At 38.8% G+C, this 11472-nt stretch overlaps 1 protein-coding gene across 16 annotated transcripts in view; it reads right to left on the bottom strand.

Annotated features, from left to right (window-relative positions):
* The window catches only part of ICE2 (interactor of little elongation complex ELL subunit 2), a 52341-nt gene extending 42773 nt beyond the window's left edge, over positions 1–9568 (bottom strand). For 11 of the 16 annotated variants that reach the window (XR_003923588.1, XR_005932545.1, XR_005932546.1 and 8 more), the window contains exons 1-7: positions 9472–9568; positions 8383–8487; positions 5429–5696; positions 4190–4309; positions 2409–2543; positions 1930–2046; positions 220–379 (exon numbers count right to left, since the gene is read on the bottom strand). Coding sequence is in view for 13 of the 16 variants with exons in the window: in XM_030015690.2 (XP_029871550.1) it covers positions 220–379; positions 1930–2046; positions 2409–2543; positions 4190–4309; positions 5429–5696; positions 8383–8487; positions 9472–9500 (934 nt within the window). In the remaining 3 variants the exon portion in view is untranslated. The other 5 variants (XM_041123944.1, XM_030015691.2, XM_041123945.1 and 2 more) reach the window with 5 other exon arrangements.
* Positions 9569–11472: the final 1904 nt, after the last annotated feature.

Genomic DNA, 11472 nt, shown 5'->3' with positions numbered 1-11472 from the left:
GATTTTCATTAACCTTAGCTTCTTTCTTCTTTAAATAAAGTCAAAATTAAACTATTCTATTACTGTGTGAACTAAACCAGACTATCTTCTACTTTCCCACAGTTGGTTTTACTGGATCTTCTAATTTCCTGTTCTTCAGTCTGCTCGAAAAGGATTATGAGAATATATAAAGGTCTCCATGGATAAAAATGTAATTTTTACAACAAAAACATACTATACCTGCAACAGGGATCATTTTAACGCAAACTGGAATTTCCCATTGTTCCTTGTAGTTAAGTCCATGATTATTCAGTAAAGTAAATAATGACTGATTATTTAAAACAACTTGAGGACAGTATTTCAAAGCAAGTTTTTCTGCATTTGAATCTGAACTAATATCCTAAACAGAAAAAAGTTAAATTTTTAAAGTTTTTTTTAAGAAATACACATATAGATTTAAATTCATAAGAAAAAGCCCAAATCCAAACAAACATGGATTAACCCCCACACCAAAAGCCCAAATACCACCACAGTGCCAGGCTTCAGAATCAAATAAAAAAGAAAAAATTTCCCCTGGAGATTTTTGGCTGAATCTTATGCATCCACCTTGCAGCATGAGAAAATATATCTTCTTTACTTGTATCTTTCAGTTCATTCCTTTTAATTTGAATTACTAGGTTGAATAGGAATTTGGATGATCATAAAATATGGGAGTCCATTGCAGAAGGAAAAAAAAACCCCAAACCAGATTCACTCACACTTATGTTACAGATCTTATGAGTTAAGTAGTATCACAATAAAAGACATCTAACTTTAAAAGTATGGTTAAAACTGCACAGTTGTTTGAATACAGATTACATACAAAGAATTGTAAAACAAATATAAAAAACCATGAAGAATACAAATTCAGAACTGAAATGATAAAATTATTAAACATTATGAATACAGGTTTCCATGAAGAGAGGAGGCTGGGAATGCTCATGAGGTGGGAGGAGAACGTCAAGGACTAAGAAGATAACAGAAGCCCAGGAGCACTGAGGACTGTGAGAGAGAAATAAGAAAAGTCTAGCTATGTTCTTTTTTCTGCCACCTGAGACTTCATCAGAAATATTCTCTATTTATAGCTACAACAACTCTTGAGGCATATATCATTCTCCTGTGTCACCTCTGCTACCTTCTGAAGCAAAAGTGTCTTTGCAATCACAGTGCCTCTGTTGAAAGTTTGGGTTTTGATATGTGAACAAACTCCTTAAATTAATGGATAACAAATTATCTGGAATAAACAGTCACAAAAAATAAGTTCCACAGAATGAAAACCTCATTGATGTCCTCTGTAGAAGAACACAAACAGAAACATCAGATATTTAACAGCAAGGTGGACTGGAATCTAAAAATTGTTCAACTCAGAAATGGAGTTTATGCTGTTTAGCAAAAGAAATTCCCAGGGTAAGCTAACCTAATCAACTTTTCAGAAAACTAGACAGTCTAAAGTACTTCTTCCTACCCTCAGGACTTCCTTCTTAAATCAGAAGCCTTTACACCTACATGCATTTATATACATGCATACACACTCACACACACAGAGGCCAGCTTAGAAACTGCAAAGCAAAGTTTAAAAGGAACAACACTGTAATAAACAATTCTATCCAGATTTCACAGACAGTGTGTTCCAATTTAAGGACCTCTCTAATGTTTCCTTTAGAGAACAGAGGAAGTCCCTTCAAGAGGCGCTAGCCCCAAAAGGTAGTAACTCAACTTTTGAAGAGGGCAATGTGATTGCTATAAATGAAATACTAAACAAATAATGATACAGAATACGTTCCTATCCTACAAGATGTGTAAGATTAGGAAAAAAAAATATGAAAAAACTGTATGAAGAAACATAAAAAGGACCAAATTGCTCTCCTCTACAAAATAAGCCTTAAAAATGACAATAAAAAGGTTACTTACATTGTGCATAATAGAAGCCTTTTTTTCTGGAGTTATAATAGATGTAACAGTTTTGTAGTCTGTGGGCAGTTGAACAGGCATGGTAGGGAAATCTGTTTTACCACGTCTTGCCGTACCCTTGAAGAAATCAAGTAGTATCAGAAAATAGCTTTAACTTGAAATCATGCTGACCCAACAGTGCACTTCTTATAGAGAAAAATATTAAGAATTTAGGCAGGTGCATTATAAAGTTAGTGTTATAGTAAAAAAAAAAAAAAATTACCATTAATGCAACCTTTTTGAAGGGTGTTAACAGCCTTACTAGTACCAAAATAATTTCATCAATGTTTTCATTAACAATTTTAATTATAAATTATAACCCCTAAACCGACCACTGAATAATACTTGTAAAAAACCTGAATCCTTGCATAACACAATCCAAATGTAATTCTACTTATTTGAAAATAACACCAAAACAATACGTATATGTAAGATATTACCATTACAAGAAGATTTTTTTCCAGCCTGAAGGTCAACTGCGTATGAAACTTTCCTCCCATGATACTCATGATCTCCTGTAGTGTGTAAAATTCAGGATACTTTTGTGCATGTCCAATACAAGCACGTAATAATTCCTAACATAAAAAGAAAAAATAGTTTATGCATTTGTATCTTTCATAAGAATTTAATTTTTAAAAGTTTTTTCTGCAATTGCAAGTTGCATTTGCATATACTTTCTGTAGAGAACACAGATATATTTAGCAATTACTGCTAACAGACTTGTTCAACTTTTCCAGTTAGAGACAGTATTTAAAAACTTAGAGATACAAGTACCATTCTGTAAAAATCTTACAATCACTGGTATCAGAACTGAAACATATTCTAAATTCTCCTCAACCCTTTATATGCAAGGCTAACAATGTATGCATACAGGCTCAAACCAATCATAAAAAAAAAGTTTAGTACAGTTTCAACTGTGCTAAACAAGGTAATTATTTTCTTTTCAGTTCATTTATCTTGGCTTTTAGAGGGACTGGTATTTTTTTGTGTTACTACCCAATTTACACTAGGCCTAGGTAGAAGTCGCAAAGGTAGAGACATAAGATTTCATATGTATTGAAAATTGCTTTCATGTCAACTCTAGATCCTAAGATAATTTTTTCTGATATATGAATTATGTATTTAAGACATTTAGGTTTTATTTAGTAACTAGAATGAGTTACTTCTGCAAGTATTGTTTAAAACTAAATATGTGCCTCCGTTTCATTTTTATCTCAGGATATCAACTTAACTATAAAACGACTTCAAGTTTGGAGACATTTTGTGACCAGACAACATCACTTAGAAAAACAGACTCAAGTGTAAGATACAAAATTACAAAGCCAATCCCAATTTTTAGGAAAAAAAAAAAAAGCAAGATTTTTGTCCTCACGTGTGCCCAAACCGTGTGTTAACGGGAGAACGAATTTATCTTGTGCATGAAAGAGCATGTAATAAAAAGTGTTAATGGTGAAATAGAAGCAATCCTTCTGAATTTAATGAAACGTTCTACTCTAGTAAACACATTTATTTTTCTGTGTTATTCTGTAAAAGAAAGCGATGCAGCACTTAGTAGAAAAGACTGAAATTTTAACAAAAAGTATATAAGTACGCCATTTCAATTCAAGCAAGACACTATAAGGAAAACAAACAAGAGCAAGTCAACCCACTGCTGGAAAGTTTAACGAACCTGTATTCTGGAATTCTTTTCTCAAAATGTGCTATTAAACCAAGAATGATATATAGAGTTGCATTCATGTTTGATTTTAGAATCATCAAAGATGATATTTAACACAGCATGAACTTGGAGATGATTATGATTAAAGCCTGAGTAACCTCTGATTAAAGTGACTTTGTAGCATGCTACTGTGGAGGAAAGCTTAACATTCTGTCCAGTAGTGTATACTTAGGAGCAGCTTGTTAATGTAAATGCACACTTAAAATGTAATTTCTCCCCTCCCAAATATAAAGATGTCATCTACTTAATTGATGACTAAATCTTCGTACAGTATTGTATTCAGTGACCTCACTTATATCGTATCTTATTAGCTACAATAAACTGTGGGCCAAGTCATGCTGCACAGCATAAAGGAAAAGGCTACTTTCCATGTCTCATGCCAACATGGAATCAGCAGAAGTTCAGGGAACATTGGACCCCATGAGCAGTGCCTACGTATCTTAAGCACAATTCCAATATGATTATTTAAGAAGAGAAGGTATTAAACACAGTATGGGTAATTACCTCGGTATAACGTAGTGCATCTTCAGAGATGGTATCATAATCTTGGGCGCAGCTTTTTGCAGCATTTTGGGCAAACTTCATAAATTCTGCAATTTCATTATTTACTACTTCTTTCATTTGCTGGGGGGAAGGAAAAATCTACTTTTAAAGACAGAATGGAATCCTGTAGGCTAGGTATGTAACCAGCAAAATTTCCAGAGAGGTAATACAGGTGATGGTACAAGGGAGGACACAGATTCCACTTGCTGCTCAATTTGGCAAGTCTTTGCAGATGCATGGTTTTTGCAAGGTGCATTTCCTTAAAAAAAAAAAAAAAAAAAAAAAAAAAAAAAATCCCAAAACAACAAAACACCTCCCCCGCAACAAACAGCAAGCTTCTTTCAATCATACACTGGTGGTTTATAAAAAGAAAGGTTACCAGACATTGTTGGAGCAAGTTTACATGACAGAGCCACAAAGATACCTGAGCTCTGACTTCATTAGCAATTACATTATAAGTAACAATAACTCAGTAGGTACTGATTTGTCATGTCCCATTGTTACAGCATAAAATAAAAGAATTAGCTTTAACAAGGAAACATGGAAAACCAAATGCAATGGCTCAAAACCATTTGCTGATTGATTACATTATACAGGATTCAACTACAATGATACTTCCAACCAACATGAGACATAGCCTTTCACTATTTAAACAGCATTGCTGAGACTAAGTAGCAAGTGTGAAGCACAGAAGGTCAACACATAGGTCCCCTCACATGCTACTGAAGAAAGTTTGCATTACAGGGTGCTTGCAAAGATCACATCAAAATGTATCCATCTCCTAACATTACACAAGACTGCTACATGCCATTATGAAATGCTAAAATCACATTAAGGTCAACTCTCAATCTCTCATTAAAAAATATGAGTTTTTTTGGGGGGGTGGGTGTGCATTTGATCAGCTATCAAAGATCTACACTTACCAACAGTTGTTTAGACTACTACTAAAAACCACAACAAAACAAAAAATCCACAGAAAACCCACGCACTTCCAATGAAATAAGCAAATACGCTTTCAATTTGTATTAAAAGTGTTATCCTGAATACTTTAAACTTTTATTACCATTCATAATACTACGTTAAAAGGAAATTACAACAAATTGAATTTAAAAACATTTTTGTTACATTTTCCTTAACTCTTTGTAATAAAATTGTATGAATCCCTCTACAACGTTCCTACGTACATATATGCACACTTACCAGATACGTGAATAATTCTCTCTGACTTGCTGCATTAACTTGAAAATGGAGGGGTTTCTTTGAGTACTTAGTCATCAGATATAAGTATGTTTTCTGCTCCTTCTCAGTCAAACAAGAGGTAAATGGATAGGGGAGTCTAGGTTCTGGAAAAGGATGATCATCAGTTGTGCCTTTAGCCTCCACCTCAACTGGATCTGCAGCCTGCATGCTGCAAGTCTGCCTGTTTTCTGAAGAGTTTGCCAATGCCTCCACATTTCTCTTTGCCTCTCTGAAAGAAAAGTAATAAATGAAAGAACTCATACTTTTCACATAAATAATAATATTTGTCAGAATTAATAGAGGCAGTCATGCAAGCCTAAACTTCAAATCCAGCAAAATGCACTGTGAGATACTATACTATTCCAATTCCTAGTCTATGTCATAGAAATTTTCTCCTTCTGAAACTTCACCTGGACAATCAGACTAACCCTTACTACCAACAGCAGGCTTGCCACTGGTTTAATGATGAAAAAAAAAAAAGATATTTTTTTTTTAAAAACCAAAATGGTGTAGATATTAGTCTGTATAATCAATATTGAGGTGACAAGCTAAATATAAAACTCTGATTCTTTGTTCTGGAAACACTCATTATTAATGAAAAGATAAAGAGTCTCAACATTTTGTCATTCACTGACGGCTGGTGTTCAGAAACAGTTTGCACTCAAAAAGGTCTAACTTATGAGTCAAAGTTACGATTGTAAAGGAGAAAGACTCAACTAGAAAAAGCCTTTCTTTCACTGTAAAAAAAGTAAATTAAAACTACTTAATTGTAACAATAGAAATTCTGGATTTCAATGAAAAAATTCCTAAAATCAGAGCACACAATTCAAGAGTTTCATCTTCTACTCTAAACAATGCTGAAATCAGTTGCCAAAAATAATACTGGGCTAAGGCAAGGGGCATAGCTCCCCTAACAAAAACAAAGAAGTAACGTTATAAAGCTGGTTCTTAAAACAACTCCAGTATATGAAGGCCATCTTAGCCCTGCTCTATTTTCTTAAGAGATAAAATAATTAAGGTTAACAAAATGAACATTAACTGCTCATCTTGGAAAAAGCATATTTTTGAGATACGATTTCAGCAGTAGAAAACATCTCAAGTGTTTTTTCAAACCCAGCAGTATCACGTCCACAGTTCTTAATAATACTTCACAGCTGTCTCTCTGAATATGAGAAAGTGTCCATCCTCGTGGCACAAACTGGCAAATTTAATTAAGCAGCAGCAGCGACAAGATGCTGACTCAGATATGCCAATGTAGGAACATCAAGAAATTCTAGCAGCTTAAATTGGCTATATTCAGCACTGAATGAAATGGCAGCACATCAAGATCATTTCAGTATGCAGTGCTGTCACAGTCTTCATCAGGGTGCAAACCAAAATAATCTGACAGAGCTTTTCTGTCCATATTTACAGCTTTATACTTTATTTGAGCTGACGGCTTAAATTTTTCCCCTTCATTTTATCAGCAACTTGCCTTCACAGCTTCTATGGCGAGAGAACATACACTTTAGTAAATATCTATCAGAAACCCCAATATAAAAATTGACAAATTTCCGCCAGCTTTTACTTTCACGTTTGCCCCAACGGGTTCCATTTCTCTTCCTCTTGACTATAGCCATACAACCTAGTTCCATCAATTTCTGAATTGTTCTGGTTGCAACCTCTCTTCTGGCTATAAACCCACTTCTATTACACACAACTGAACACAATCCCACTCTTGAGTGCAGTCATGTCTACTCCAGAAACCCTTTTTCTACATCATCTAAAGGAAGAATCCTGCAGTAATATCCAGTGTACGCAGTAGCAAGCTGTGAGGGCTGTGCTCATCTCTGCCAGTTCAAGGAAAGTTGCTCCTACAGAGATGAACCAGAAAAGCCTTCTCTAGCCAAAGATGTGGGATATAGTCACGTGATGGAGACAGGTGTTCCCCTCAAATGTGCACTCTCAGTGTCAGTTCATAAAAATACTGTAATTCCCCTTTAGAACAAATTATTTCTTCACATGCTGAACTCCCCACTTAGAGCACAGTCACTACCTTGATCTCCCATCCACATTCTTTGCTGTGTGAATGCTCATTCACCATGAGACACTTGCCACTTGTACCTCCCTACCAGCTTAATGAATTCTGAAAAAAAGACAATAGCCTAAATACAGTCCTCCAACTTTTAAAATTCAGCAGCATGTTTTTCACTATGTGAAACAAAAGTTTTTTCTAATTCCTCAACTTAAGAAAATCAAAAAAGACATCAAAACTGCACAAACAATACTACCTGTACCACCGGTGTTCACATAATTTAATTTCTCACCCTTCAGCTAAGACTCTTTTCTCACCCTTCAGCTAACACTCTATACAGTTTCTTCCTTATTCAAGGAATTAATTGCATCTTCACTGCACCTTAGACACTGTTGGCTTTATGTAAATGGTGATGACTACTTCCAAAAGATACAGGTAAAAAGGATTTCAATGTACAGTATCATCAGCCTTCTCCAAAGTGAGAAGACATGGACAGACAGCAAGACATTAATTTCTAAAAAGAATTAGGTCTGGTTTACGGGTTACAGGATCCTTACCGTGACCAGTTAAGAGTGTGGGTCAAACTTCATCTCTCTTTGGTACGTAAAAGAGAGCAAAAAACCAACAAGCACTACCCCCCAAAAATAACCCAAACCCCATCCCAAAACCCCCCAAATACCACCCCACTCCCCAAAAGACATGAAAGACCAGAGGTCCCAACCTAGACTCTTCCCACTTTCTGAGGTTTCATAATAGGTAAAGCACAGACCAACTGCTGGACCAATGACTCAGTAACAAATCCTTGCATGCTGGGTAATATACAGCTTTCCCCAAAACAGTAAGGGTATGTATCAACAGGATGATGACAAACAGCACAAAATTGTAACATAATAGAATATACCTGTTTGATAAATGCCACAGTTCAGAAAGGCTTGGAGCCAATGAATATTTTTCATAAATTTCACGTGAGAAAAATACTTCACTGCCATTTGTTGGTGAAATATCCCTGGATAATAATAAAACAACAACAACAAAATAAAACTAAAAACAAAACAAGAACATTGCAATACACAAAAAATTAAAGGCCACATCTACCCCTGAGAAACAAAGAACAGAATTATTTATTAAAGGAAAAAAAAAAAGGCCATCTACACAGTGTTTCTACATTCCTTCTTTAAGGAATTTACATATATACTAATTCCCTACTGGTTTTCAATAGTAAAATACACATGTTCTTCACAGTCCAAAAAGAACAATTTAATTAATACAGGATATAAATTCTAGGTATGGTGAGAGAAGTTCTGATGGAGTTACACGCTTTCAGATATTCATTAATCAAAACCAAACACTGGGCTGAACTTGCTGGAATTTTGAGAAAAATACAACAATCTTTTGGTTTTAATTTTCCAGAAGAAATATTTTGTCTTCTACACAGACCTTACCTTCTTTTCTCTTTTTTTTAATATAGCCCTTCCAGTGTACAGAGTTTATACAATGCCAATCTTCCCAAACTGTTTAGAAAGGCACAAGGAAAGATTTATTTCTGTCTTCCTCACGAATGAACTGATTCAAAACCAGCCTACCTCTCTAGACTTAAAAAGCCGAATTACTTCTTTGTAGGGCTTTTCGTATTAAAAACAAGAACAACGCCACTGCCCCAGATCCAGATCGTGGGTGTGCATTACTCAATCGTTCCTCGTTTCTGAGCATACATAAACACAGAGGCTAACGCTTCCTCGGGGGAAGCACACTCACGGCTCCCTTCCTCCACCGAGAGAACGACAAAAAATGGCGCCGCCCCGCCCTCCCCCAGCGACGGGGCGGAGCCAGGCGGGCGCGGGAACCCAGGGCCGGCCCGCTCCCCCCCGGGCGCATGCGAGTCCCTGCCGCGCGGCGGGCGGAGCAGCGCGGAGCGAGGGGACGGCTTCCCGCCCGCCGCTCGTCAGACGCGCCCTGCTAGGTTAGGGGGACGAGGGGGGAACGTGCTTACCAGGTCAGCAGCTGCCCTTTGGCCGCCATCTTGACGGGCCCCCCGGGGAAGCGTACTCGCCGGTTCCTCGTCTCTCTGCCGCGTGAGCCTGCCTCACGGCGTTGGCCAATCAGCATAGCAGAGGGCCCGGCGCGCGGGATCAGGTGTTCTGAGCCAGCCAATGGCAACATGGGCTCGAGCAGCTCCTGGCGGGGCCGCGGCGGCCATCTTGTGGCAGGGGGAGCCGCCGCAGGGTGGGGGTGAGGGCGCGCCGCCGCCGCGGCCCGTCGCCCCTGGCAGGGCCGGCCCCGCCCCGTCCCGTCCCGCCGGGAGATGAACTGTGCCTAGGGCCTCTGCGCGCTGTGGGCTCCGCTCCGACTCCACGTTCTTCACTAAGGTGTGGCCCTGACCTGGCGTTGGGTGCCTCGAGCGGCAGTTCCCGCCCTGGGTGCGCAGAGGTCGCTGAGCCGGGCTCTGCCGGGCGGTTCGTCCCTGAGGGAGGTTGGGGCCGTGTGTGAGAGGGCTGAGGTGTCTTGCGGAGGTTGCTGCATATATCAGCCTCCCTCCTCTCCTGGGCTTCCAGTTTCCTTGGCTCACTTCCCACTTGTTAACGTGGGCAGAGCCACAAAACCTTTTTTCTGATGATCGGGCTTCCCAATGTGGTAAAATGTGGAATTCAAATATTCTTAGTACCTGTAGGTCTAGGTGATGGAAACTTATTTGCTTGTGGTATTATAAAAAAAAGGTGGTCCCCTTCACAGCTCTACAGATGGAGAAATGAAGAGGGAATTGAGGATTGTGGCATGAAGCAATCGAAGCGTTCACAGCACCTAGTCCTGTAACTGAAACTCGGGGCACTATACAAAAATACATAAAAATACCGAGATGATTCAGAATGATGTCCAAACCCACAAAGAAAGGAGTCCCTTTAGCTTGCTTGCACATTAGTTTTAAGGACATTGTTGGAATTTAATTCTGCCCTTTTTTGGTTTGTATCTCAGAGAAGCAGAAAGGTTTCTGTCTCCCTACTGGATCCACCCAGAGCCCAGTCCTGGAGGTAGCCTTGTAAGGAGTAATCTTACTTCAAAACCCAGGTATGGTAACAGTTACATAGCTGAATGGTTAGAAGACTTACCTCAGATTGTGAGTGTGGCAGGTTAAATTCTATTTCAGTCTGCATCTCCCTAAAACCTGCAGTGTCTTTTTTTTTTTTTTTTTAAATGGTGCTACTTCCTACATGTGGTCTTTCTGCTTCCATGACATAAACATGAACATCAGGAAACACTTTTTTACTGTGAGGGTGACCGACCACTGGCACAGGTTGCCCAGGGAGCTTGTGGAGCCTCCATCCTTGGAGATACTCAAAAGCTGGACATCGTCCTGGGCGACTGGCTCTAGGTGGCCCTGCTTGTGACCTCCGGAGGACCCTGCCAACATCAACCATTCTGTGATTCTGTGAAATGGTTGGGGGTCAAAAACACCACCTCCTAACTTACAGTTTAGCTTTCCTTATGGGGAGGCATGGGAGTCCTCGGTTCGTCTCTCACTTCAGAAAAATTCCTCCATTTTATATTGAACATACATAGTTGTTGCCTAACCTGTATCTTGGTGGTTAGGAACTCTCCTGTGAGTGGCAAGATTGGGCAGGAATCAGTCCTGAGGATGAGAAAATTAAATCTGGATTTTCAATGTCTCAAAGACTGCTTTAGTCATGGAGCTGCTGCAGAACAAATGGCACTACTTAGTGCTACAGTTCTAAGAAAGTGATCACTTCCACTACTTTTTTTTTGTAGACTTGATCTGTAGGTGAAGGCTGCTTCCAGATACAGTGCTTCAAAGACGAATGCTAATGCCTATTTCCGGATCATGGTCGGGCATATAAGTACTGAGCTGTTAAAGCTCTGTCAAGACTGAGACATTTCTGGGTAGGTGCAGAAGGAGAATATTGCATGCCTGAAGTCTTATGACCAAGCGTGCTGCTGGCATTCAGGTGCTCCCAAAGTTAGGACAGCAGAGGGGAGT

The sequence above is a fragment of the Aquila chrysaetos genome, chromosome 5 (assembly GCF_900496995.4).
Source record: "Aquila chrysaetos chrysaetos chromosome 5, bAquChr1.4, whole genome shotgun sequence".
NCBI lineage: Eukaryota > Metazoa > Chordata > Aves > Accipitriformes > Accipitridae > Aquila > Aquila chrysaetos.
The sequence above is the reverse complement of the archived record's forward strand: the minus strand, read 5'-3'. Positions and strand labels throughout refer to the sequence as shown.